This window comes from Myotis brandtii, unplaced genomic scaffold, assembly GCF_000412655.1.
Source record: "Myotis brandtii unplaced genomic scaffold, ASM41265v1 scaffold482, whole genome shotgun sequence".
NCBI lineage: Eukaryota > Metazoa > Chordata > Mammalia > Chiroptera > Vespertilionidae > Myotis > Myotis brandtii.
Window position 1 is genome coordinate 1,328,560 of NW_005368420.1, and position 26,136 is coordinate 1,354,695.

The 26,136-nt window shown below is 41.1% G+C and overlaps 1 protein-coding gene across 13 annotated transcripts in view; it reads left to right on the plus strand.

Annotated features, from left to right (window-relative positions):
- Positions 1 to 26,136, plus strand: part of ANAPC7 (anaphase promoting complex subunit 7) — a 44,003-nt gene that overhangs the window by 6,621 nt on the left and 11,246 nt on the right. For 6 of the 13 annotated variants that reach the window (XR_001364062.1, XR_001364061.1, XM_014547715.1 and 3 more), the window contains exons 3-10: positions 266 to 385; positions 3,668 to 3,779; positions 4,086 to 4,239; positions 5,349 to 5,491; positions 7,213 to 7,330; positions 7,990 to 8,186; positions 11,273 to 11,497; positions 12,878 to 13,028. Coding sequence is in view for 9 of the 13 variants with exons in the window: in XM_014547715.1 (XP_014403201.1) it covers positions 266 to 385; positions 3,668 to 3,779; positions 4,086 to 4,239; positions 5,349 to 5,491; positions 7,213 to 7,330; positions 7,990 to 8,186; positions 11,273 to 11,497; positions 12,878 to 13,028 (1,220 nt within the window). In the remaining 4 variants the exon portion in view is untranslated. Of the gene's footprint in view, positions 1 to 265; positions 386 to 3,667; positions 3,780 to 4,085; positions 4,240 to 5,348; positions 5,492 to 7,212; positions 7,331 to 7,989; positions 8,187 to 11,272; positions 11,498 to 12,877; positions 13,029 to 13,703; positions 14,136 to 14,722; positions 15,564 to 16,666; positions 17,185 to 17,653; positions 17,949 to 26,136 lie in introns of those variants that run through there. The other 7 variants (XM_005876253.2, XM_005876256.2, XM_014547718.1 and 4 more) reach the window with 4 other exon arrangements.

Below are 26,136 nucleotides of genomic sequence, written 5' to 3' on the forward strand. Positions count from 1 at the left end.
CTGATTAGCCAATGGGAAGGGTAGCGGTCGTACGCCAATTACCATGTTTCTCTTTTATTAGTGTAGATAGATAGATAGATAGATAGATGCTGTTATGAACATTTGTGTGTAGGCTTTTATTTGGATATATGTTTTCAGTTCTCTTGGCTGTATATATAGGAGCAGAATTGCTGGGCGATAGATATTATGGTAACCCTATGTTTAAGATTATGAAGAAGTACCATAATGTTTAATATTTTGAAGAGATGTTTTCATTTCCTCTTAGTGTCTTCCATCTGAAATTGAAGTGAAATACAAAATGGCTGAATGTTACACAATGCTAAAACAAGATAAAGATGCCATTGCTATACTTGATGGGATCCCTTCAAGACAAAGAACTCCCAAAGTAAGTTGAATTAACAATTTGTTACATCATTTTCAACTCCCCATTCCTTCCACCACTCTTCCTTCATGTTTTCACTATACATTAGAGCAGTGGTTCTCAACCTTGGCTGCACATTAGAATCACCTGGGAATCTTTTTAAAATCCTGATTTCTGGGCCTCATCCTCCGGAAATTCTGTTTCTTTGTTATGGGGTGGGGCCACAACATTAATAACAAAGAAACAGAATTTCCGGAGGATGAGGCCCAGAAATCAGGATTTTAAAAAGATTCCCAGGTGATTCTAATGTGCAGCCAAGGTTGAGAACCACTGCATTAGGGAGTCCATCTGAACATTTTACTCTTGCCTCTCTCTGGTTTTCACTTTGTTCCCTTGTTAAAGAGTTAAGAGTTCATAGAGGTAGAAGAGTGCCTTTCTTCTGAGACCCTGAAAATTCAGCTGATGAAAATGGTAGCTGGAGAATACAAGTGCTTATTCTTTGTTTTTCTTACTGTAGAAAAGAATGAATTGCAATACACTTCCAGGTGGCAACAATACTGTTTTAGAACCTTATTTTTTTGCAATGTGAATGATTTTATTAATCCCTTCATTTTCAAAATCAAGTCTACAAGACCCTTTTGTACTTATTTGTGTGTGGGGTATGTATTTGTATTTGATTTCACAACATATTGTAGTGAATAGAACATCTTCAACTGAAACCAGAAGATCTGGTGTCTTGTCTGAGTTTTGGGCATACAAGCTGTTTGTAGTGTGTACTTGGGCAAATTCCAATCTGAACCTTATTTTTTCCCCTTATTTATAAAATGAGGATAATAATACTTTTTCTGCTAACTTTTGGAAAAACTAAGTTTATGTATGTGAGAATACTCTTTAAAGTACTATTCTGTACGGAGTATTATATTGGACATCTTTGATTACGGGTTTTTGGGTGTATTTTTTTTTTAAGCCCAGTTTAGAAAAATAATACAAATTCTTGCTCTTAGATTGAATTCATGTCAGTATTTAATATTCTACCATATTCTTTCATGTCACCTGTCTCCTTCACTTCATTGAAAAACTTTTGTGTAACTTGTGCTTAATAGTGAAGGATTTTATCTGTAAGATGCCTGTGTTCATCCTACTGTCCTTAAAAGAAGAGGAATCTAATCAGTAAGGACCTACTGTATTTAGTTAGTGTTTTTTCACCTAAATGTTGCTAAGTTTTAAAAGTAACCAATCAAACTTGATGAGATACTTGTTTAAGTATCTCTTCATAATGAGAATGTATTTACGACTTTGAGTTTTTATAATTAAGCTATTTCCTCAGTATATTTTATGGTGGTGGCTGCTATTAAAAACATTTGGAAGCATGTTACAGACTACTCTGTCTTAAAATAAGCTTGAATGCTTATATATTAACTTGTGTTCTGGTACCCTATGAAAGACTTACCTGAAGAATAATTTTTTCATATATGAAGAATATCTTTTGAAAGATGCTGTTTTCATTATAAACTTTGAATTATACCTGTTCATTAGCTTACTGGAAATGCACCATTATTTCCTCCTTAATGACTTCAAGGAGTTTGGGGACAATGAGTAATGACAAAGAAGCTCAGTTTTGTGGTATCCAGTGCTTTGGTGTTTACTGCTATCATTTTAAGAGGGACTAGAGGAATCTGCATTTATTAGGAGTACATATTCTTCATTCTGTAGAGCTATTATAGCCAGGAGCAAACAAAGATGTGTTCCTCAAACATAAACCTATAATATTTACAGTTTTTCTTTCTTGTCCGTTAGGGAGTTAACTGGCTTCTCAGTCTGTGTACAGGACAAGGAAGTGAGTCAAAATACGTCTAAATGAACGTCTGTTAATGTATGGTAAACACCGCCACACATTCCTTCACATTTTAAAGGAAAATTCCAGTGTGAGATTATTATATCTTGGTAAATCTTTGACTTTTAAGAGTAAACATATAACATATAATTTCTCAGTTTTTAGAAAATGATTACTGCTGTGTTTATAACTGGTAGAATGTGGCTTTGTGATGTTACCAAGTAAGTATCTGCTTTAAAAATAATTGATTTTCTCACTAGGTAGTACTCAAAACTCATTCTTTTGAAGTGCCAGGTAGTTTAAAGGGAATTTTAATATTTGTTGGCCCATCAGTCATGATTTGTTAATAACAAGCAGTCAAGAAAGGTTTTTAAATTTAAACCTCTTTTTAAGTATAGACACTAATACTGGAGTTTTCCTTTAAGTACCTTCTTTTGCATTTCAATATAGCCTAAAATGGAAAAATCTGAGGCCAAATAAAAAATAGTTTTATTTCTAGTATTTTATTATTTCATTGTTTGAATCAGTATGGATTTATGCCATACTAGATTGTTTTATATACTGTAAGTACATAATTGGAACAGATGTTTTTCATCTTCAGACCCACTCTTTTGAGTAAATATCTGGAGTACGAAGCTACAGATTGAAGAGATTGGGATTGGCTTTTTTACTCTTGTGCCCTCATGTTGACTGCTTCCTTAGGTTAATGATCTGGCAAACTCTGTGTTGTGTTATGATCTATTAATTTTAAATTGGAATATAAAGTTTTGCGGAGTTACATATTTGAATTGTGTTATTTAAATAGTATAACTAATCTCTGGATCATTGTTTTTTTAAAGGTCAGTTAGAGTTTGATTTTTGTAGCATAACTTTGATGAGTCAGACAGTACCTATTGGTCAAAGCTTTAAGCATGAGAAAGGCTAGAGTCTAGCTGCTAGACTAATTGTCAGAGAGAAGCCAAGCATTGTGCTTTTGGGTCTGTCATTTCCTTTTTGGGGAAAATTCATCTTAAGTAGCTATGTTAAGAATTCCTCACTTTCTGTGGCTTGATGTTAATTGCATTTAAAAAATGTAAACTTGAGCACTTCTAGAATAGTTCATCTTCTGTCTTAAGACCAAGAAAGAATCAAGGTAATTAGAATTCTGTAACATTTCTCAAATGAGTGTTACTCCCATTTCCAGAGGCAGCATCTTTGGTCCAAATACTATTGGACCTTTTGGTTGGGTAAGTGAAAGGAATTTGATTTTCCTTTTAGAAATGGGAGGACATAGGAAAAGCAAAGGTGGTAATTTTCTGTTTGGTTTGATGAATGGAGTTGGTCTTTGTTTATTTCCATGGAGCTGTGGGTAGATTTTCTAGTAAAAAATAAAGTAGTAGCTAGTAATAAAAATCAGGACCTAAATTGATGGTGAAATATTTTCTTTGCAGTATACACTTAATCTTATTGTCTTCTGGTTTTATTTATTACAGATAAACATGATGCTGGCAAACTTGTATAAGAAGGCTGGTCAGGAGCGCCCTTCAGTCACCAGCTATAAGGAAGTGCTGAGGCAGTGCCCATTAGCCCTTGATGCCATTCTAGGTACGGATCATTCTCTGCCATGGAGTGTTTACTCTCTAATGTAGTAGTTCTCAATCTTGGCGGTATACTAGAATAGTTTTATTTTTCCAAAAGTTTCATCTGTAGATGGTGATTTAATAGATTACCGTTGGTCATGTATTTCACTGATCAAGAAATAATAAATTATGTTTGTTCTGTCATATGCATCTTGATTCGAATAGGACAGAGGTTGCCTTTAGCCCATGGAAAGGGTAACCTGTTGGTTATTACATTGTAGAAGAGAGACGCTATGCCTCACTTTCTTTTTCCTGCTTTCTGTTGGGTTAGGTTTGCTGTCCCTATCTGTAAAAGGTGCAGAGGTGGCATCAATGACAATGAATGTCATCCAGACCGTGCCTAACTTGGACTGGCTCTCTGTGTGGATCAAAGCATATGCTTTTGTGCATACTGGTGACAACTCAAGAGCAATCAATACCATCTGGTGAGAGCCACAAAATTACTAAGTGTTCTTGAAGCCCTTTCCTTGTAAGGAGGTCTGATATATCTAAATTAGCAAAACAGAAAAATTAGATGCTTATCTCTTGGTGTTGCAGCCAGTTGTCCCTGGGCTTTGTTAGTCTCTTAATGTACCATATGGTCCCAAATGTAATAATCTCTGCTGAGCACCTGTTAATTGTAAACTTGGACCGAGTTTAGCTCTGTACTTGCAAAAGTAGTAACCCTTGCAAAGCAAACTGCCTTTGTGTATCATGCTTGATTGAACCTGGAAGACATCTTTTTGCATGCCCAGAAGCATAGTTATTGCAGCATCTGATCTGGGTTGCGTCCCTAGGACTGGGATTTTCTTTCTAGTCAGGTAAAGTCCAAGGACAAGAGACTGGGATTTGTGTTATGCTGTCATTTGGTTGAGTATCAAGTAGCTGTCATTTGTGAATAATATTACATTTTACACCATATAGCATATTTTGTCCACTGAAAAACTGCAATCAGATAGTTATCTATAGGTAACAAGAGATTTCTGCATTATTCTGTATATTTGCTATCTTATCCTGTATAACTTTTTTTTTGAAATGTGTCATTGCATTTAATTTTTTTTTAAATTTGCCAATGCTATGTTGTTTTTTTGTTATGTATATTTTATTGATTTTTTACAGAAAGGAAGAGAGAGGGATAGAGAGCTAGAAACTTCGATGAGAGAGAAACATCGATCAGCTGCCTCCTGCACACCCCCTACTGGGGATGTGCCCACAACCAAGGTACATGCCCTTGACTGGAATCGAACCTGGGACCCTTCAGTCCGCAGGCTGACGCTCTATCCACTGAGCCAAACCTGTCAGGGCTGCATTTAATTTTTATGTCTAGATAATACAATTTCATTATTTTTAAATTGTATATTTTAACTTTTAGGTATAACTTTTTTTTTAAATCATAAGCTTAGAATAAGGAAATCTAGTGTACAGTTTGTTTTTAAAGTTTATTATGAAAAATTTCATACATAAAAGAAAATAGTACCTATATGCCCGTCACCCAGACTTAACAACCAAGAGGATTTATAGCAGGTTTTAAGGTTCACTGTTTAATATCTTAAAGTTCACTAGAGAAAAAGTCATTATTACGAGATAACGTGGATCTACTGGGAAGCTTAGCAGATCTGTACTTCAGAGCTGGAGACAATAAAAACTCTGTCCTCAAATTTGAACAAGCACAGATGTTGGATCCTTATCTAATAAAAGGTAAGTCATTCTTGGGGCAGGGCAGAAGTGACAATAGAGGGGCAGATCAGGAAAGATTGAAAATGTAGCATGATCTTCTGATTCCAATGATCATGGACATAGTTTGTAAAATTTGTAACAGTTGCTATTTACCATTCTTTTCGGTCCTGACGTGTCTCCAACACTTGGGTAATTCCATGTGAGCAGTTGTTTTTGCTTCATTCAAGTGTCATCTCACCACAGATCATTATTTAGGTTTTTTTTTCGTTTGCAAGGAGTTATAGCCTCTCCTTACGATCATAGGCTCTCCTTAAGATTTATAGATTTATGATGTGCCTGACTGAGAGTTTGGATGGCATCCCCAGAACTGTAATCTCTTTTTAGGAGATTTACTTTACTCTTTAGTATAGTTAAAAGGGAATAAGTGAACAGATGTTAAGAAAAGGATGAGGTAAATGAAGGAAGTAATTAGGAGTGAACAACAACAAAAATTACTGATCTGAAAGGAGATGCAGTTGAAGGAGTAAGCCACAGGCACTTCTAAAGGATGACTGTGGGGTGACTGTCAGTAAGTGAAGGGTGCGTGCTCAGGAATAGCAGTATAAAGTCAAATAGAAGGGCTGAGGTCTGCTTGTAAAGACCCCCAAAAGGCCATCAGAATGACCTTGTTACAATAAACAGTCTTGTAGACACGTAAGCCACAAGAATGACAGAGCAGTGAGAGGAAAGATGAATTTGTTTGTTAAAGGTCTCCCTCTTGCCCAGTGCTTATTTCTCTTCTCCAAGCTACCCATGACCATAATGAAAATGGTGTTTTAGAAATACTAATCGGGTAGTAGTCAGCAGCCTGGAGTTGGAAGCTCAGACCAGAGTCGGGGCCAGCAGGGAATGTTGCAGTAATCTTGGCTTGAGACACATTTTCCTGGGAATCTGAAGGGATAGTAAAGAATGGAGGGGAATAGTGTTAAGAGACGAGTGACAAGAATGGAGAGCCCTTTTTATAGAACATGAGGGAATGAAGAGTGTGTGTGTGTGTGTGTGTGTGTGTGTGTGTGTGTGTGTGTGTGTAGGGATGATTTTACATGAACTAGACTCCAGAAAGAACTGCTTTTTCTGGAATAGGCTAACATTTTTTCAAGACCAACTGGCATATTAAGTGTGTAACCCTGACTGTGCCTAGACCTCATGGAAGAGAGAACTTACTTGATACCTTTTTTGGGCCTTTCTGGTTGAGTTAGGATGGCTGTAGTTCACACCACAGGATATAGGGATAAACAGTTCCTGAAAATAACAGACTTTTAAATTGGGAGGTAGGTCCTACTCCTTTCCTTTTTCTTTAGTTTGTATGTGTTTTTTCTTTTTTAAAATATATTTTTATTGATTTCAGAAAGGAAAAGAGAGGGGTAGAGAGATAGAAAGATCAGGGATGAGAGAGAATCATTGATCGGTTGCCTCCTCCACACCCGACATGGGGGATCGAGCCCACAATCCGGGAATGTGCCCTGACCGGAAATTGAACTGTGGCCTTCTGATTCATAGGTCGACACTCAACCACTGAGCTATCCCAGCTGGGCTGTTGTTTTTAGTTTTTATAAATCATTTTGTTGGGAACTGGGAATGCTGATGGAAGGAGCTCATGATGGTGGAAAGGGCTCAAATCCTAAGGAGCTGGGGCCTCGGTGTGGGCTCTGAGGATGGTGCTACCTTTTATAAGGGAGTTTAAAGAGCCTCTTCCTTTCTAGGAATGGATGTATATGGCTACCTCCTGGCACGAGAAGGGCGGCTGGAGGATGTGGAGAATCTTGGCTGCCGCCTTTTCAATATTTCTGATCAGCATGCAGAACCCTGGGTGGTCTCTGGGTATGTTTATGCGCCCCCCCTTCCCCCACACCCCTAGTTTCCAGAAGATTCTTTGGGAACGTGTAGTTCTTGAATAGGCTATAGCTTGAAAACACAGGTTTAAGAGATGATAAGACTTGGATTCGAATGAGTTTTGACTTTAGACACGTGATTTACCTCTTAAATCTCTGTTCTTTGGAAAACAAGGACAATACCGCTGTTTCGTGGGGTAGGTATGAACTGAGATAGTGAATGCATCATGCTCAGCACAGGAGCTGCTGTTTTGTTACTGACCTGGCTTTATAAATTCTCTGTCTCTGATCTGCTAACATATCCAGATCATCAGGTTCTCCTTCCATATCAAGATTTCTCCCTTAAAAATAAATGTTTAGTAGATATTTTTGTTTTGTTCTTTCACTGATAGATTAAGTGTGGTTTGTAATAAGAATCATGTAGAGGGCCTTCTATGAAGTTTCTTTACATAGGCATACCTTGGAGATACTGCGGGTTCCACGCCAACTAACTCAATAAAGCGAGTTTTATAGTATTTTTGTTTGTGGAAGATCTTACCTTCATTTTGCAAAAAACACAACACTTATGAAGAACAACAAAGAGCAATAAAGTGTGGTATGCCTGTATTGTTCTCTCGGGTAACTTTTGTTTGTTTGTTTTTTCTCCAGGTGTCATAGCTTCTATAGCAAACGCTACTCTCGGGCCCTCTATTTAGGAGCAAAGGCCATTCAGCTGAACAGTAATAGTGTTCAAGCTTTGCTACTTAAGGGAGCAGCACTCAGGAACATGGGCAGAGTCCAAGAAGCAATAATCCACTTTCGGGAGGCTATACGGCTTGCACCTTGTCGCTTAGACTGTTATGAAGGTAAGATAAAAATTATAGATGACAGTGTGAATCTGTAGGTGTGGCAACAGCACTCATTTGGAAGGCTTTGTTAGGTTGGCAGTTCCCAAACTTGGTTGTACTTTGGAATCCACTGGGGGAACTTTTAAAAGTCCTGATGCCAGGTTACTCTAATACAGCGGTTCTCAACCTGTGGGTCACGACCCCTTTGGCGGTCGAACGACCCTTTCACAGGGGTCGCCTAAGACCATCCTGCATATCAGATATTTACATTACGATTCATAACAGTAGCAACATTACAGTTATGAAGTAGCAATGAAAATAATTTTATGGTTGGGTCACAACATGAGGAACTGTATTTAAAGGGCCAGAAGGTTGAGAACCACTGCTCTAATACCATGTAAATTAGAATATTTGGTAGTGGGAGATATAGGTATCAGTGTTTTTTTTTGAAGATCCCAGGTATTGCTAATGTGCAGACAAGTTTGGGAATCACTGCATTAGGCACTTTAAATTTAGGGCTTTTGCTGGACTTTTCACTTCATACTTTCAGAATCCATTTCTCTTTGTTTTGTTTTTGGTGATGGAGTAAGTAGTTGAGGTTAATTTTTTGGTCCATTTTTGGGTTCTCAAACGTGGACAACTCATTAGTGTAAATCTCTCTGTGCCAACAGTGTGCTGAATCACTTGGTTATTATAGGTCTTTAGTCTTTTTCACAGTTGCCTTACTTTGGGCCAGAAATATTACCCATAGCAGTGGTCGGCAAACTCATTAGTCAACAGAGCCAAATATCAACAGTACAACGATTGAAATTTCTTTTGAGAGCCAGATTTTTTAAACTTAAACTATATAGGTAGATACATTGTTATTAACTTAATTAGGGTACTCCTAAGGCTTAGGAAGAGCCACACTCAAGGGACCAAAGAGCTGCATGTGGTTCGTGAGCCGCAGTTTGCCGACCACTGACCCATAGGGTAATCCATATTCATATGATGGTGGTGTTGTGGGAATTGGTAGGTTCATTGTGACTCCAGAGTGGGCTTGATCAGGGTCAAACTTGTTTTGTTATGTACTATTTTAAGTTCATGTGAACTGACCCTAGGAGTTCAAAGGAGTTGTGCCAGCTTCTGCAATATTTGGTGACTCAGTCACAGACTTTGAAATAGCTCTTACAAAATGCAGTTCCTCCAAAGCATATTTTTATATAAAAGAATTTAAAAATAAACCCAATAGTATAGGAGTCATTTGCTGTTAACAGGAAGAGTTCAAATTTGAAAAATAAAATTTGAAAGTGGGGGTAAAAAAACAAATTTTCCTGTGTGGATTACTACCTCAATAAAATTAACGAATAAAATGTAAAATAAATAAATAAATTTAAAAAAACAAAAAAAACAAATCTGCTTAGTCAGTCAGAGCTATACCTATGGTGGATTTGTTCTTAAAGAAACCCCAGCAGACCAAGCTTTTGGTTTCAAATTAAATTCTTAATCTTGAGCTATAACGTCCCTACCTCTCAGCAGCTTTTATCATGCTAATTCCTTTGTGCTGCGTGCCTGACTCACCTGAACCCAGGAATGCAGTTGAAGAGCTTGGACACAGGCTGGGAAGGGTTGTTGGGGGCAGAGGTTGTTCCCCAGCTGGCTGGCCAGTGAGGCTTCAAGGGCTGCCTTCACTCAAGTTACCATTTGGAGATTGGATCAGGGTGACTGGTCATACCCTCTGGTGCTTGCAGCCTCCAGTCTCGCTTCTTTTACTGGTAGGGGCATTCTTTCCATTTCCTTCTGACATTCCAATGGGGCTTTTGCAGGGAAGTATAACTTCTCAAGTAGTTGCAGACTACTGTATTCTGACTCTAACACGTTGCCCTTAAGAGTTAGGTAATTTCTGGTTAAGTACCATAGTGTGTGGGAGAATGTGCTAGGGTGGAGGAGTATGCAGAGAGAATTAGCCAGGGATTGTGTGGGTTCGGGGTTTAAGCTGTTTTGAGAGTGCTTTGTGCCAAAAAATACTTCCTCTGTTTTCCTCAACTTCTTGAAGAGTTGACTGTATTTGAAGTGTCCCCATAGGACATCTATCTTGCTGTGGGTATGAAAAGAGGCAGAAGCTGCTAATCTTGGTATATTCGGTCCATCTGATGAAGCTCTTTCCATCTAGTTTAGGGAAGTCCTCAGCAAATGCTTTGGGGGACTGTGTTTCAAAGAACTGGACATTCACTTTTTTATAGGAGCCTAAAACTAGGACATTAAAGGTGACTGAACACAGTGGAAATTAACAGCTTGTTAAGAGGCAGGGAAACCTGGTTTTGTTAGAAACATCTGTGACTGTTTCAGCTAATGATTAGTGTCATATTTGTTCCTCTAACGTTCAGCTGGGTTGCATACATGCTTCAGTTTACTTAGCCATGTTCGTTACCTTCCTAACTGAAGGTGCCTTCGAAGTGCAGGCTTTTTCTATATTTGTGAAGTGCTCTGGGGACGAGCACTCTTTTTTTTTTTTTTAAATATATTTTATTAATTTTTTACAGAGAGGAAGGGAGAGAGATAGAGAGCTAGAAATATCGATGAGAGAGAAACATCGATCAGCTGCCTCCTGCACACCTCCTACTGGGGATGTGCCTGCAACCAAGGTACATGCCCTTGACCAGAATCGAACCTAGGACCTTTCAGTCCGCAGGCCGACGCTCTATCCACTGAGCCAAACCGGTTATGGCAGGGACTAGCACTCTTTACTCCATCAACATAACGTCCAGTCTAATCTCACCATCAAAGTTTTCTCCTGGCCCTAACCGGTTTGGCTAAGTGGATAGAGCATCGGCCTGTGGACTGAAGGGTCCCAGATTCCATTCCAGTCAAGGGCATGTACCTTGGTTTCGGGCATATCCCCAGTAGGGGGTGTGCAGGAGGCAGCTGATCGATGTTTCTAACTCTCTATCCCTCTCTCTTCCTCTCTGTAAAAAACCAATAAAATATATATATAAAAAAAAAGTGTTCTCCTGGCCTGCCCCTGGTCTGAAACTTTGAAGGTTTATCATTTGGAAGGCTGTCAGAGTGGAAGCATGGCTTACAATGGTAATGTGGTTGAGCTTTTTATGTTTTATTTTTTTCAGGTCTCATCGAATGTTACTTAGCCTCAAACAGTATTCGTGAAGCAATGGTAATGGCTAACAATGTTTACAAAACTCTAGGAGCAAATGCACAGACTCTTACCCTTTTAGCCACTGTTTGTCTCGAAGACCCAGTGACACAGGAAAAAGCCAAAACTTTATTAGATAAAGCCCTGAACCAAAGGCCGGATTACATTAAAGCTGTGGTGAAAAAAGCAGAACTGCTTAGTAAGTGTATTTTCTTTACTTCCCTGTTCATCATTCGTTGTATAAAATCTTATCTCAGTTGGTTTCCCCAGTTCAGCTGGTTACAGGTGATCAGATAAGTGTGTTCCTTTTGTAGTAGATCTGAGCCCAGATGAATTGGTTTAGCACAACCAAATGTAGCTGGCTTGGATCTGCTTGAATCGGCAGTGACTGACTCTTATAGAGCTATATTTGGTTGTTACTTGTTCAGCTCACTTTGATCCAGTTTTAGTTGTCCTGAACCAGTTTAGGCTGAATATAACTGGTTTGCACCGACTCAAGCTGTTTTGACTCATCTGGATTCTCTTAACGATTTCCCTTTTAGCCTTGTTTATTTTTTATTTTATTTATTTTTTAATCCTCACTCAAGGACTTGTTTTTATTGATTTGAGAGAGATAGAGAGATACTGAGAGATCATTTGCCTCCTGAATGGGCCTACTAGGAATTGAACCTGAAACCTGGTATGTGCCCTGACTGGGAATCAAGCTGCTACCTTTTTTTTTTTTAAAAAAAAATATATTTTTATTGATTTTGAGAGGAAGGGAAAGAGAGAGAGAGAGAGAGAGAGAGAGAGAGATAGTTACATCAATGATGAGAGAGAATCATTGATCGGCTGCCTTCTACACACCCCACACTGGGGATCGAGCTCACAACCTGGGCATATGCCACCGGGAATTGAACGGTGATCTCTTGGCTCAGCCACAGCCACACTGCCTGGGCAAACCACCACCTTTTGGTGCAGGGGATGGCACTCCAGCCAACTGAGCCACACCTGTCAGGGCTAGCCTTTTTTCTTTTTTTAGTTCCGATTTATGATGAACTCCTGGATTTGGGCTAGTTTGGCAAATAAAATACATGCTCGCTTTTTATTTGAACCTAGGTTAATAGTACCTTTAAAAAAAATCGGAACCCAAACTGCAGATTTCCTAATGGAATAGGAATTCAGATGAGCTTGTTCTTATTTCCTGCCACACCACTTTTTTCTTGAGGACATCTACAAATAGATTGTTGGATGGTCATCGGTGTTGTGGTTTTTGTGTATAAGACTTAAGATGGGGCCCTAGCCGGTTTGGCTCAGTGGATAGAGCGTCAGCCCTCTGACTGAAGGGTTCCAGTTTCGATTCTGGTCAAGGGCATGTACCTTGGTTGCAGGTTCCCCGGCCCTGGTTGGGGGTGCGTGTAGGAGGCAACCAATCAATGTCTCTCTCTCTCTCTCTCTCTCCCTTCCACTCTTCTTAAAAATCAATGGATAAATACCTTCGGGTGAGGATTAACAAAAAACAACAACAACAACTTGAGATGGGAATGTATTTTCAAAATGTTGGGTAAGTAGGAAAATGAGGGTCTTTTTTTTTTTCCAGGCAGAGAGCAGAAATACGAAGATGGGATTGCTTTGCTGAGGAACGCACTAGCTAATCAGAGTGACTGTGTCCTGCATCGGATCCTAGGAGATTTCCTTGTAGCTGTCAATGAGTATCAGGAAGCAATGGACCAGTATAGTATAGCACTAAGGTAGGCACTTAGCCTCCTGGGGGGGAGTTTGATGAGGGGTAGAGAAGGCAGGGAACTATGTCACAGAAATTCTGGAAACACACACACATTGTGCCCACGGTTGCAAACAGAGTAATAATAGAGGAGGAATTTGTGAATTCATGACTTCAAAAAAATTTTTTTAAGTATATTAACATTAAAGAATGGTTTCACTCATAATCAGCTCACACCACTATAATTTCTGTTTTCATTTGTGTAAATCATCTTCCTGGCCTTGACCACACATATACATATTTTTATAGGGTTATATGTAGTATATATTTTATATTCTGCTTTTTCAAATCAAAGTATTATGAGTACTTTCCCATGTTTTTACCTACTGTAGTAGTTAAGAACTTAAGCTCTGAAGTTTGGTTACTTAACTTTCACCACCTGTTATCTTGGGCAAGTTACTAACAAATTTCCTTGTCTATATCTATCTACCGTACTAGGTATTAAATGATTAAATGAGGATTAAATGATTATTCCATGTAAAGCTCTTAGCACTGTGCCTGGTACATAGTAAATACTAAATAAATAGAGGTATTCTTACTGCTTAGTACAGAAGTGATTTCTTTGAGGGTTGTCTGTGTGTCTTTAAGGTCATGGTGAGGCCTGTCTTTAATTGAGTCTGATCACATTCATTTACTTATTCAGCAGTTGAGCACCACTCCTGTGCCTGGCATCTCAGTAACCACTGGGGATGCTGCAGTTCCAGTTGCTCTCAGTCTCAGACGTGCAGACTGATGGATACCACGTGCTAAGTGCTTTCATAGCTGTCTCTAGACGGCAAGGTGGGAGTACAGAGGGTGGGGGAGCCCTGGATGTGGGTGAGAGCTGTATGGAAGGTTTTAGAGAAGAGGAGATGATACAAATCAATCTACAGGTATATTAGTAGGAACAGGATTCCCACATGGGTTTTGTCTGCTTTTTGGAAGCCCAGAAGCAAGTGAGAAAATAAAATGCCAGACTTTTATTAGAGGTGGGATTTGTTAGAGGGTGGACACCTGCTGGCTTGGGTGATGGTCACAAAGAAAAGAGGAAAGATTGCTTAGGAGCCAAGTAAATAAATGTTCTTGAGCTTCTGAACTTTGGGGGCTTTTGCACGTGTAATGGTTCATAGCTATTAAACTTGAATGCTCAGATAGGGGTTGCTTTGGGTCCTGGGGTCTAACCTAGGAGTTGACAAATCTGTTCCATGGTAAGCATGATTTTGGTTAACTCCTGCAGTGCTGATACATTTAATTATAAGAACATGGAACAATTTTATTCACAGGGAAATAAGTATTTTTTGTAACCTTGTAGCTTAAAAACCCAATACTGTTAAATTACATTTGAATTTTTCTATTAATGGGTGTTTACTACTTTTTCATTTGTGTTATCTGATAGCTTCCTCTAGCATAGTGCTAGGGGTAATGTGTGAAAAGGTTTAAGAAATAAATGAAGAAAAACTCAAATTGAGGGTTCTAAAAATTAGGACAAGATGCCTTTTTTCACTTCTAGTGGTGAACTCCCTTGATCCTGCCTGTGGAACTGGAGTTGTTTGGAGAGGCCAGGCATTAGCAGTTTCTCTGTGACTGGGTGGTCATTTCACTGGTGAGCCAGGGAAATGACACATCAGCCAGCAAGAAGCAAGGCAGAGATTCAGGCCTCTCCTTTGTTTTGTTGTCCCCTAGTTTGGACCCCAATGACCAGAAGTCTCTAGAGGGGATGCAGAAGATGGAGAAGGAGGAGAGTCCCACGGATGCCACTCAGGAGGAGGATGTGGACGACATGGAAGGGAGTGGGGAAGAAGGGGACCTGGAGGGCAGCGACAGTGAGGCGGCCCAGTGGGCTGACCAGGAGCAGTGGTTCGGCATGCAGTGAGGCAGGCAGCAGCTCCGTGGCCACACTGGCCTGCCCTGCTCTGAGCACTTCCATGGACTGAAAGAACCGTAGGAGCCCGCTCTCTGGGAGGACAATGATTCAGCATGTGATTGCAGCAGGGGTTTCTGCCCCCTGGCTCCATATTTCTAGTAGTGACTTCATTTTTTAAAACTGAGCCTGACCAACCTTCCATATAAATCCATCCTTCCCTGCTCCAGCCAGGGAGGACTGAGTGAGCCTTCTGGGAGGCCCACAGATATGCTGAGACTTCTGGGACAGTACTTTTTATATAACTAACTTCTCAATCTGAAGGCTCGAGGACTAGACAGTGTTTTGTGTATGATGATGTGGTTGGGTTTGAAAGGAGTGACCTGTCACCCAGAGCAAGAGTGTCAACTCCTGAGTATGACAGCTACACGGGTTGGCCCTTTCAGAGAGGGTTCCTGTCCCAGAAATCATCATCCTAGTAACCTTGCTTCCTTCTGCAATGTTAGTAATGCCTTAAGCTGACAGTTGCTATTTTGCAGAACAATTTTCCTACTTGCTAATCTGGTAACATGCCTATGAACCTGGGCCAGATCTGAGAAAGGTGTGTGACCTAGAGCATGAACACCTGGGGTAATTAACTAATAAAACTTTTCTATACAGTAATGGTGTTGGGTTGATCAGAATGGAAGCCCATTATAGATTCTTCTGTTTTTCTCCCTCCTTCCCTCTCTCCCTCCCTCCCTCCCTCCCTCCCACAATGCATTGTTTCAGTCCTAAAATTATTTACCATAAATAGACTCCCTTTCTTCCCAGAGTGTTGGAGCCAGTAGGATTGGGAACCTCAGGTTAACACTGAGCTGGTTCACCCATTTGCATTTTCTTATTGGTGAATTTCCCTGGGGGAGAGTCTTTGGCCAGATTTTAGACTGTTTCTGTCTGGCTGTCAGGAGCTCTGAGGTTGGTGTCTGGTTTCAGCATTTGCTGTGGGGTGAGCAGAGGGGTCATTCCCTCATACTCCTTATTTAAGAGGTGATGCTTTTGACAGTATAGGTAACCACGAAGTGGGGTTGGGGGTGGCACAGCTAACCTCAAATTCTCATTAAAACAAACTTAGTCAAAGGTGGTGTAAAATATGAATTTGATGTAAAAGGAAAGTTCTGTTCTAAAGTGTATAGTAGTTTAGGAGCTCAGAACATCTGATAACTGTAATTTTAAGTGGACAAAAAGTTACTGTTAAAGTATCTTTCAGTATGAGAACCAGTGCCTGGGCAGCATCATTTGATGGAGCAGTTTCTAAAGAGCCCAGCAGGCAGTGGGGCCATTGCAGGTGATCGTGTGGCCTGGAGAAGACGCTGCTCATTGGCCTTAGTGCTCACTCCGGGATGCAGCTTCATGTCCTTCCTCAGCTTGCCTCTGAGCAGCCATTATCATCAGTGCTTTGGGAGAAAAGGTGGAACCTCTTTGCCATTCCCCTGACTGGGGGAGAGAACCCAGCCCCACTCTCTCGATCCTATTTTTGCTTGTCAGTCTCATCACCATGACCCCTGAGATTCCCTCGGGTTCAGGATGTGCCTTAGTGCCCAGGCCCTGTGCATACCTTCCATCAGTACCCTTGAGTTTCTCCCTTTTCCTGGGCTGGCCCTCTCTGCTCTGCTGGGAGGTCCTAGATCAGTCTGTCTATTCTAAGCCCCTCCATCCCAGCATCATCCGGGCTTAGATCCTTAAGGCCCCTCCCACCTGCAGCTCCAGTGTTTCTACCCTGACAGGTTCCAGGTGGAAGAGGCAAATGAAGCTACATCTTTAGAGCACCTGACATAGAATTGGGAATACTCTTAGTCCTCATCAAAGAATGGGAAGAGTTTGACCTGGAGAGTGCTGAAGATCTCAACTGGTACTACTACCACTACCACTTATTCTCACAAACAGAAAAACTTTATGTAGGCAGGGAGTTGGGACAGAATCAGGCTGCCCAGCTCTGGCTGTTCCACTGAACCACCTGCTAGGAGACCAAGCAACCTGATAAGGAGTGGCCTCCCAGGTGCCTTCTGGTGCCTTAGAGTTTCACACAGCCAATATGGGGATGTTTTAACTGTTTCCTATCATTCTCCTCCCTTCCCCCCTATTGTTTGTAGCACAGGTGTGGAATCAGGCTGACTGGGTTCTAAAAGTCCCAGCTCTCCCACTGTCATCGTTGTGGGTCAGGCTGGCTAGTTAGCTTCCATGGCCTGGGTTTCCACATCTGCGTGGGGTCTGAGGACTGAATAAAGTATGGAGTTCAGCATGATGCCTGTTGTGAATGTCATCACCACCATCAGGGTAAATACCAGATTGCTGATTCTTCCCTGGGGGAATTGGAGACGGGGCTGAAGCCTTGTCCTTTTCTCTCTGCGGTCCTTCAGCTGCGCAGGGAGGCAGGGTCCTAAAGAAGGGTGCTCCCTGCCCTCCAGCTTGGTCTTTCATACTCTAATTCTGAACCTGTTCAGTGTGCCAAAGACCTAGCAGACATGGTCCCTACAGGGCTGATGTCGGGAGCTTTCCTTGCCAGCCTTAGGTTGGGGGCCACAGCCCTGCCTTTGAATTCTTCCTCAGAGGATGAGGCTAACTATTTTCCAAATCTACTTTCTAAACTTGATCATGCTTTTCAGTGATGCAGATTTCCAGGCCCAGTACCAAATCTTAATCCAAATCCAGGGCCTGGGCTCAGGAGTCTGCATCTTTTATCACTCCTACCCTGACTTCCTTTTCTAATACAGGTATTTCCTGGTCCAAATATTAAGAAACCTAAGAGAGTGGGTTGGAGGGTCCCAGAAGCTGCAAGCCTGACTTCAAAGGGCTCCTGGAGGCCTCACTGCAGCTCCCTGTGGGTGGGAACAACTCCCATGACCAGTCTCGGGCCCATGCCCAGGCCAGCTTGGCCAGCTCCAAAGCTGCAGAATTCTCTGCTAACAGGACCTGCTGCCCAGGACCGAATTCTCTGCTAACAGGCAGTGAAGCCTGACTCAACAAATCTTCACCTTGGCCTTTGGGGGCAGTGGTCACATCAGGCCCGCCAGGAATACCTGGCATTGGGAGGGCCTGTAGAGGTAAGTGCCCTAGTAAGGTTTTCCACTTTCTTCAGGAGCCTCCCTACCCAGGGCAGCAGGAGGGGCACGAAGGGTAGGCTTCTGTCTTCTGACCTGGCACTGCTGCACCTGGGCTGCCACTAGTTGCGACCAACGTGTGTGGTGTTTTCCCAGATTGCTGTGGAAGATTTCACTTGTTGCCAGCACAGAACTTGTCATGTATTTCAGAAATCACACAGTAGCGTCAACACTGGGAATAAGCCTAAAGCCCTCAAGTCAGTCTCCTTAGCAGCCATTAAAAGAAAACAGTTTTAAATTAGAGTACCCTCGTGCATTGCTGGTGGTATTGTAAATGATACAGCCACTGTGGAAAACAGTCTGGCAGTTCTTAAAAATTTTGAACAATTGCCATATGATCTAGCAATACCCAAAGGAATTGAAGCAGGGTCTTGAACAGATATCTGCACACCCATGTTCATGGCAGCAGCATTCATAATAGCCAAGGATGGAAGCAACCCAAGGGTCCATTGTTGGATGAATGAATGGGTAAACAAGCTGCAACATCCATACAATGGAATGTGATTTAGTTTTCAAAAGGAAGGAAATCCTGTCATGCTACAGCAGGGATGAAAATTAACATGCTAAGTGAAATAAGCCTGTTACAGAAGGGCAAATATTGTATGATTCCACTTGTATATGAGATCCCTGGAGGAATCAAATTCATAGACATGCAGAAGGGGCTGGAGGGAGGGGAAATAAATGGGGAGTTAGTGTTTATGGGGCAGAGTTTCCATTTGGAATGTTGAAAAGTTCTGGAGATGGGTGATGGTGATGACACAACAATGTGAATATGTAATGCCACTGAATTGCACTTAAAAATGGTTAAGATGGTAAATTTTGTTATATATATTTTAAAAACCTTAAGACAGTAAAGAAATGGCCTGTAATTCTGCCATCCAAATAACCCTGTTAACACAAGTATTTGTTATATAATATAAATTGTTGAAAAACAAAATACAACTGAGTGAATTTAAAGATCTAATAGGCTTTATTAAAGCAATTCATGAATCGGGCAGCATCTCATCCAGAAGGGCACTCGGAAGGGCTGTGCAAAATAGAAGGTTTTTATAGGCAGAAGGAGTAAAGGGACTACTGACAAAAGAAAAGGAAGGATTATTTTGGGGGCTGGGACATCTTTCTATGGGGGAAGAGAAGGGTGAGGGTTTTATCATGCAGATTTCTGTTCAGGGCCCATGTGACAGATTACTGGTGCTTAACCAGAAAATTCCAGACTGGTTAAGATTATGATTCTGGGCCCAGGCCGGTGTGGTAAAGTGATTGAGTGTGGACTTATGAACCAGGAGGTCACAGTTCAATTTCCGGTTGAGGCACATGCCCCCCAGTGGGGGGCGGGGGGCGGTGCAGGAGGCAGCTGATCAGTGATTCTCCTCAATGATGTTTCTCTCCCTTCCTCTGAAATAAAAATATATTTTAAAAGAAGATTTTGATTCTAGGAGAGGTTAAAAGCAGATCAGATATTAAATCTAGGTTTAGTGTCATAGGCTTTTAGCATGAGTGATGCCATTTTGTCCCTCTGTTTTTTTAGCAAAATGAACACATGGTTTAAAAAATTCAGAGAGAGGTATAACATTTAAAATATATCTACTTCCCAATCTCTACTGAATCCCTGTCTCTGCAAAGTAAGTTTCTGTACTATCTTTAGAAAAATGGTATTGAGCTTTTAACCAACGCTGTGTATATATAAAGTATACCAAAGTGGTCATGCTGTACACACAGCGGTGTCAATGTGCTCTTCCTTGTTTGTTCTGACAATTTCACCGAATCTCATTCTGTGGATGGCACAGTTTCTGTAACCCGTCTGCTTTGGTGGGCATTTGTTTTGTTTTGTTTATTTGGTCAGTAGTTTGCACTGTCACAAACATGTTTGCATAATATTCCAAAGACATGCAGAGGTCAATTCCTTATAGTGAAATTTCTGGGTCTCAGAGTATGTACTTTGAGGTTTCTGTGAGATTGCTCCCCAAAAAAGATGGGAGTGCCTATTTCCCACAGCCTTGCCAATGCTGGTGTCACCAGCATTCTTGTTTCCCCCCAGTCTTAGATGTGATAAATACTCGATCATTTTGATTTGCTTAAGCTGCTATTTCTTGAGCACTCATCTGGGTCAGGCAACGAGGCAAGCCCTTTGCCTATGTTATCACATCCTTAGCCTCACACCCTGAAACATGGGTGGAATTAGACCCATTTAATAGATGAGCAAACTGAGTCTCCGATATGTTGGCTGTTTTTGTCTGTCTGGGATTTTTTTTCCCCTGGAGCTTCAGTATGTTCTTAACTGTGACCTCTACACAATTTTATAGGCTGTTAAAGGGAAAATAGCCGACTTAAGCACACGTCTGTGCTCTTCAAATCTAGCACACAGGCTTGTGGTTTTAAAGGCTGCCAAACTGTGTGGCAAGGGCAGCACCATCAGGACACAGCTTTCACTGGCCATTTAAATCTCCCGGTGTTTGTCACTTTATAAATAACCCTCTGGTGACTTGTGCTCACAGCCCTTTCCTTCTTTGGGTAAATTCCCAGGAGGAGGATTTCTGAGTGAAAGGGTATAATGATCTTTTTTGGAACTTCCAAGGGAGCTGGCCAGTCCTTTCTCTGCAGTAAATCTGTAAGCCCAGGCTGCCCTGTGGCCTCCACCGGCTACCCCAGTGAAGTGGAACTGAAACTCCCACTTCACGTCCTCTTGCTGGAGCTGTGAGCTTGTGGACGCTGCCTTCACTTTCTTGGGCCTTTGGAATTTGGGGTCCCTTCCCCCATAGGACGGCCCTTGTCTCTGGGTTGGGGAGTGTTTTCTGGACTGAGGTGGGATCTTGTCTGCTTCAGGGGAGGGGGAATGCTGGCTGCTTGTATCCTCTCTGAGTTTCCATTCTTCAGGAGAACTCGCACTTTCCCAGTAGGAGGACTGAGCCTCTCAGAGGGATGGCCTCTCTCCACCACCAGATGGAAGCCTCAGGTCCATGGTTTGTCGCTGCCTGTGTGGTTGTGGGCAGCTCCCTTAGCCTGTCTGTGCCTCCATGTTCCTTTGGAAAAGTACTCAGACAGCCGGGTCCCCTTTCCCTGTTGTCGGGTATGGGGGCTTTGTGGGAGGGATGTTAGCACTCGAGCCGTGGGGTTGGGGGTATAGGAGGGGAGTGGCCCTCCCAGGTCTACATCTTGTCCCTTTGGAGTCATGAGCCTTGCTTTCTGGCCCATGGGCTGGGCCCCCTTTGGTGCCGGATCAACAAATTTGCCCTGAGGCCCTCTTAGTGCCAGGAAAATTATTAATTTTTGGATCATCTTTCACCCATGACTTCTTTCCACTTGGCCTGTCACCCATCTCCCTTATCAGTCCCTTGGGGCAGTGGGGATTTTGTCCAGGAATTGAGTGGGAATGGCACCAATCAGGGATCTGTCCTGAGAGAGGCCTCTGCCCTCCAACTTTGGTGGTGCCCAGACTAAATCCCCATCCTGGATGGGCTGAAACAAGCAAAGCTGACTGACTCCCAAGGCCCCCACAGGCTCAGGCTGAACCTGACTGTGTGATAGGAAGGGACAGAGATGACCCTTATGCACTGTCTCCACCTGGAGCTTTTTCTGGACTGTTGGGCATATACTCAAGTCATCCATGTGTTGACCAGAAGGGCATCTTCCATTAGCTAAGGGAAGGCCAGCGGGAGCCACCTTGGAGGTCAAGGTCGTGTCGAGACCCCTGAGGAGATCCAGGAGGGTGGCTTTCCTACACAATAATTCTCCAGTGTACCAGGGCCCACATGAAGCTTATTTCGAGGCCAGAGAAGTAGTTCTTTTATTTTTTAATAAAAATGTAAAGCCCTAGCTGGTTTGGCTCAGTGGATAGAGCGTCAGCCTGTGGACTGAAGGGTCCCAGGTTCGAAGCTGGCCAAGGGCACATGCCTGGGTTGCGGGCTCAATCCCCAGTAGGGGACCTGCTGGAGGCAGCCAATCAATGATTCTCATCATTGATGTTTCTCTCTCTCTCCCCTTCTCCCTTTCTCTCTGAAATCAATAAAGAAATATATTTTTTTAAAAAATGTAAAATTTGTGAAATATAGCATACATATGAAAGTATATGAGAACATATGTAGTGTTTGAAAAGTCACATAAAATGCACCTATACACTCCACCATGACAATAAATAGAATGTTTCCACAATCCCAGAAACCTGCTGTGTGCTCAAACCTGATCACATCCTATTTCCTCTCTTCCCACCCTCCTCTGCCCCTACCCTGCCAGAGGCAACCATTACTCTGAATTTTGTTTTTAGACTTTATTTTCTGACCCTGGATTCTTTTTTTTTTTAAATATGTATTTTTATTGATTCAGAGAGGAAGGGAGAGGGAGAGAGAGAAACATCAGTGATGAGAGAGATTTGCTTCCTGCACACCCCACTCTGGGGATCGAGCCCGCAACCCAGGCATGTGCCCTGACCGGGAATTGAACCATGACCTCCTGGTTCATAGGTCGACTCTCAACCACTGAGTCACGACCGGTTGGGCTGATCTTGGATTCTGTGAACCTTGTGCAAATGGTGAGCTCATTTTGTTCACCTGTAAAATAATACTGTTCTATTTTTAGTTTTACCATGTTTTTTTATCCTAAACACTTTTGTTTGCTTGTTCTTGAACTTAATGTACAGTCTTGTTGCCTGTACTTCAGTATATCTTTTGCTTATTTAAGAAATTGATTCATATTAATGTTGCTATAACTCATTCATTTTTTTAAAAATATATTTTATTGATTTTTTACAGAGAGGAAGGGAGAGAGAGAGAGAGTTAGAAACATCGATCAGCTGCCTCCTGCACATCTCCCACTGGGGATGTGCCCACAACTCAGGTACATGCCCTTGACCGGAATCGAACCTGGGACCCTTCAGTCCCCAGGCCGACGCTCCATCCACTGAGCCAAACCGGTTCCGGCGACTCATTCATTTTTTAGTAATAGACATTCTTTTTAGAGTAGTTGTACATTTACAGAAAAATTGAGTGGATAGTACAGAGAGTTCCCATATACCCTACCCACAGTACATTAGTATGGTATATTTCTTACAATGAATGACTAAGATTGATACATTAATATAAGTCCATAGTTTATTCAAATTTCCTTCTTTTTTACCTAATGTTCTTTGTCCCGGATCCCATCCAGGACAGCACATTACTTTTAGTCAGTATGTTTCCGAAGGATTCTTATGGCTGTGAAAGTTTCTCAGACTTTCCTTGTTTTTGATGACCTTGACAATTTTGAGGAGGGTTGGTGAGATATTTTTTAGGCTACTTTATTTATTTATTTATTTATTTATTTATTTATTTTTTTGTTTTTATCAATGTTTTTATATCATGTTTTAGTTGTTTTTATATCATGTTTTTGTTGTTTTTATGTCTTTTTTGTTATGTTGTTATTGTTTGTTTATGAATCAATTTAGTTTTTTTAAATACATATATTTTTTATTTCAGAGAGGAAGGAAGAGGGAGAAAGAGAAATATCAATGATGAAGGAATCATTGATTGGCTGCCTCCTGCACACCCCACACTGGAATCGAACTTAGGACGCTCTATCCACTGAGCCAAACTGGTTAGGGCTACTTTGTTTTAATAAGAAATCAGATATATATGCTGTAACAAGAGTTGTGATAGTTTCCACCAGGTTTTATTAATGGAGTTGATGTACCTTATCACTCTTGCTACTGTCATTGGCTTCTTTTTGTTTGTTTATTTTTGTTGTTTTTAAAAAAATCTTTATTGTTGAAAGTATTACATAAGTTCCCTTTATTCTCCCATTAACCCCTTATAGCCTGATCCTGCCCCCTGCCCCAGGCCTCTACCACCCTATTGTCTGTGTCCATGGGTTGTACATATATGCTTACAAGTTCTTTAATTGATCTCTTGCCACCCACTCACCCACTCCCGCCTCCCCTCTGGAATTCGACAGTCTGTTCCATGCTTCTGTGTCTCTGGATCTATTTTGTTCAACACTTTATTTTGTTCATTAGATCCCACATATGAGTGAAATCATGTGATACTTGTCTTTCTCTGGCTGGCTTATTTCGCTTAGATTAATACTCTCCAAGTCCCTCCATGCTGTCTCAAAGGGTAAGAGATCTTTTTACTGCTGCATAGTATTCCATGGTGTAAGTGTACCACAGCTTTTTAAAAAATATATATATATATTTATTGATTTCAGAGAGGAAGGGAGAGGGAGAGAGCTATAGAAACATCAATGATGAGAGAAGAGAGAATCATCGACTGGCTGCCTCCTGCACGTTGCCCACTGGGGATTGAGCCCATAACTCAGGCATGTGCCCTTGACCAGAATCAAACCCAGGACCCTTCAGTCCGCAGGTTGATGCTCTATCCACTGAGCCAAACCAGCTAGGGCTACCACAGCTTTTTTATCTACTTGTCTACTGATAGGCACTTGGACTGTTTCCAGATCTTAGCTATTGTAAATTGTGCTGCTATGAACATAGGAGTGCATACATTCTTCCTGATCGGTGTTTCGGGTTTCTTAGGGATATGTTCCTAGAAGTGGGATCATTGGGTCAAATGGCAGTTCCATATTAAATTTTTTGAGGAAATTTTATACTGTTTTCCATAATGGCTGCAGCATTCTGCATTCTCACCAGCAGTGTACTAGGGTTCCCTTTTCTCCACATCCTCACCAGCACTTGTCATTTGTTGAATTGGTGATGTTAGCCACTCTGACAGGTGTGAGGTGATACCTCATTGTCGTTTTAATTTGCATTTCTCTGATGATCAGTGACTTTGAGCATTTTTTTTATATGTCTCTTGGCCATCTACATGTCCACTTTGGAGAAGTGCCTATTTAGGTCCTTTGCCCATTTTTTAATTAGATGGTTTGTCTTCCCTTTTTTAAGTTGTATGAGTTCCTTATATATTTTGTTTATTAACCCAAATATGTTCTCCCTACAGTGGCTCCCTTTTCATTTGTTGATGATTTCTTTTGCTGTGCAGATGCTTTTTATTTTGATGAAGTTCCATTTGTTTATTTTCTCCTTAGTTACCTTTGCCCTAGGAGATGTATCTGCAAACAGATTACTATGAGAGATGTCTGAGATTATGCTGCCTATGGTTTCTTCTATGGTCTCACAACTTACATTTAAGTCTTTTATCCATTTTGAGTTTATTCTTGTGTATGATATAAGTTGGTAGTCTAGCTTCATTTTTTTGCATGTATCTGTCCAATTTTCCCAACACCATTTATTGAAGAGACTGTCTTGGCTCCATTGTATGCTCTTGCCTCCTTTGTCAAATATTAATTGAACGTAATGGCTTGGGTTGATTTCTGGGGTCTCTATTCTGTTCCATTGATCTATATGCCTGTTCTTGTGGCAGTACCAGGCTGTTTTGATTACAGTGGCTTTGAAATATAACTTGATATCTGGTATTGTGATTCCTCCTACTTTGTTGTTTTTTCTTAAGATTGCTGCGGCTTTTCAGGGTCTTTTTGGTTCCATATAAATTTTTGGAGTATTTGTTCTAGGTCTGTGAAATATGCTGTTGGTATTTTAATAGGGATTGCATTGAATCTGTAGATTGCCTTGGGTAGTATGGACATTTTAATTATGTTAATTCTACCAATCCATGAACATGGTATATTCTTCCACTTGTTTATATCTTCCTCTATCTCTTTTTTTCAATATCCTATAGTTTTCCGAGTACAAGCCTTTTACCTCCTTGGTTAAGTTTATTCTTAATTATCTCACTTTGTTGTTGTTGTTGCAATGGTAAATGGGATTGTTCGTTTAGTTTTTCTTTCTGAGAATTCATTATTGGTGTCCGATTTTTGGGTGTTGATTTTGTATCCTGCTACCTTGCCAAATTCATTTATTAAATCTAGTAGTTTTTTAATGGAGTCTTAAGGGTTTTCTATGTACAATATCATGTCATCTGTGAATAATGAGAGTTTTACTTCCTCCTTTCTAATTTGGATGCCTTTTATTTCTTCTTCTTGTCTGATCGCTGTGGCTAGAACTTCCAGTACTATGTTGAACAAGAGTGGTGAAAGCGGACACCCCTGTCTTGTTCCAGTTCTTAGGGGAAATGATTTTAGTGTTTGCCCATTGAGTATGATGTTCGCTGTAG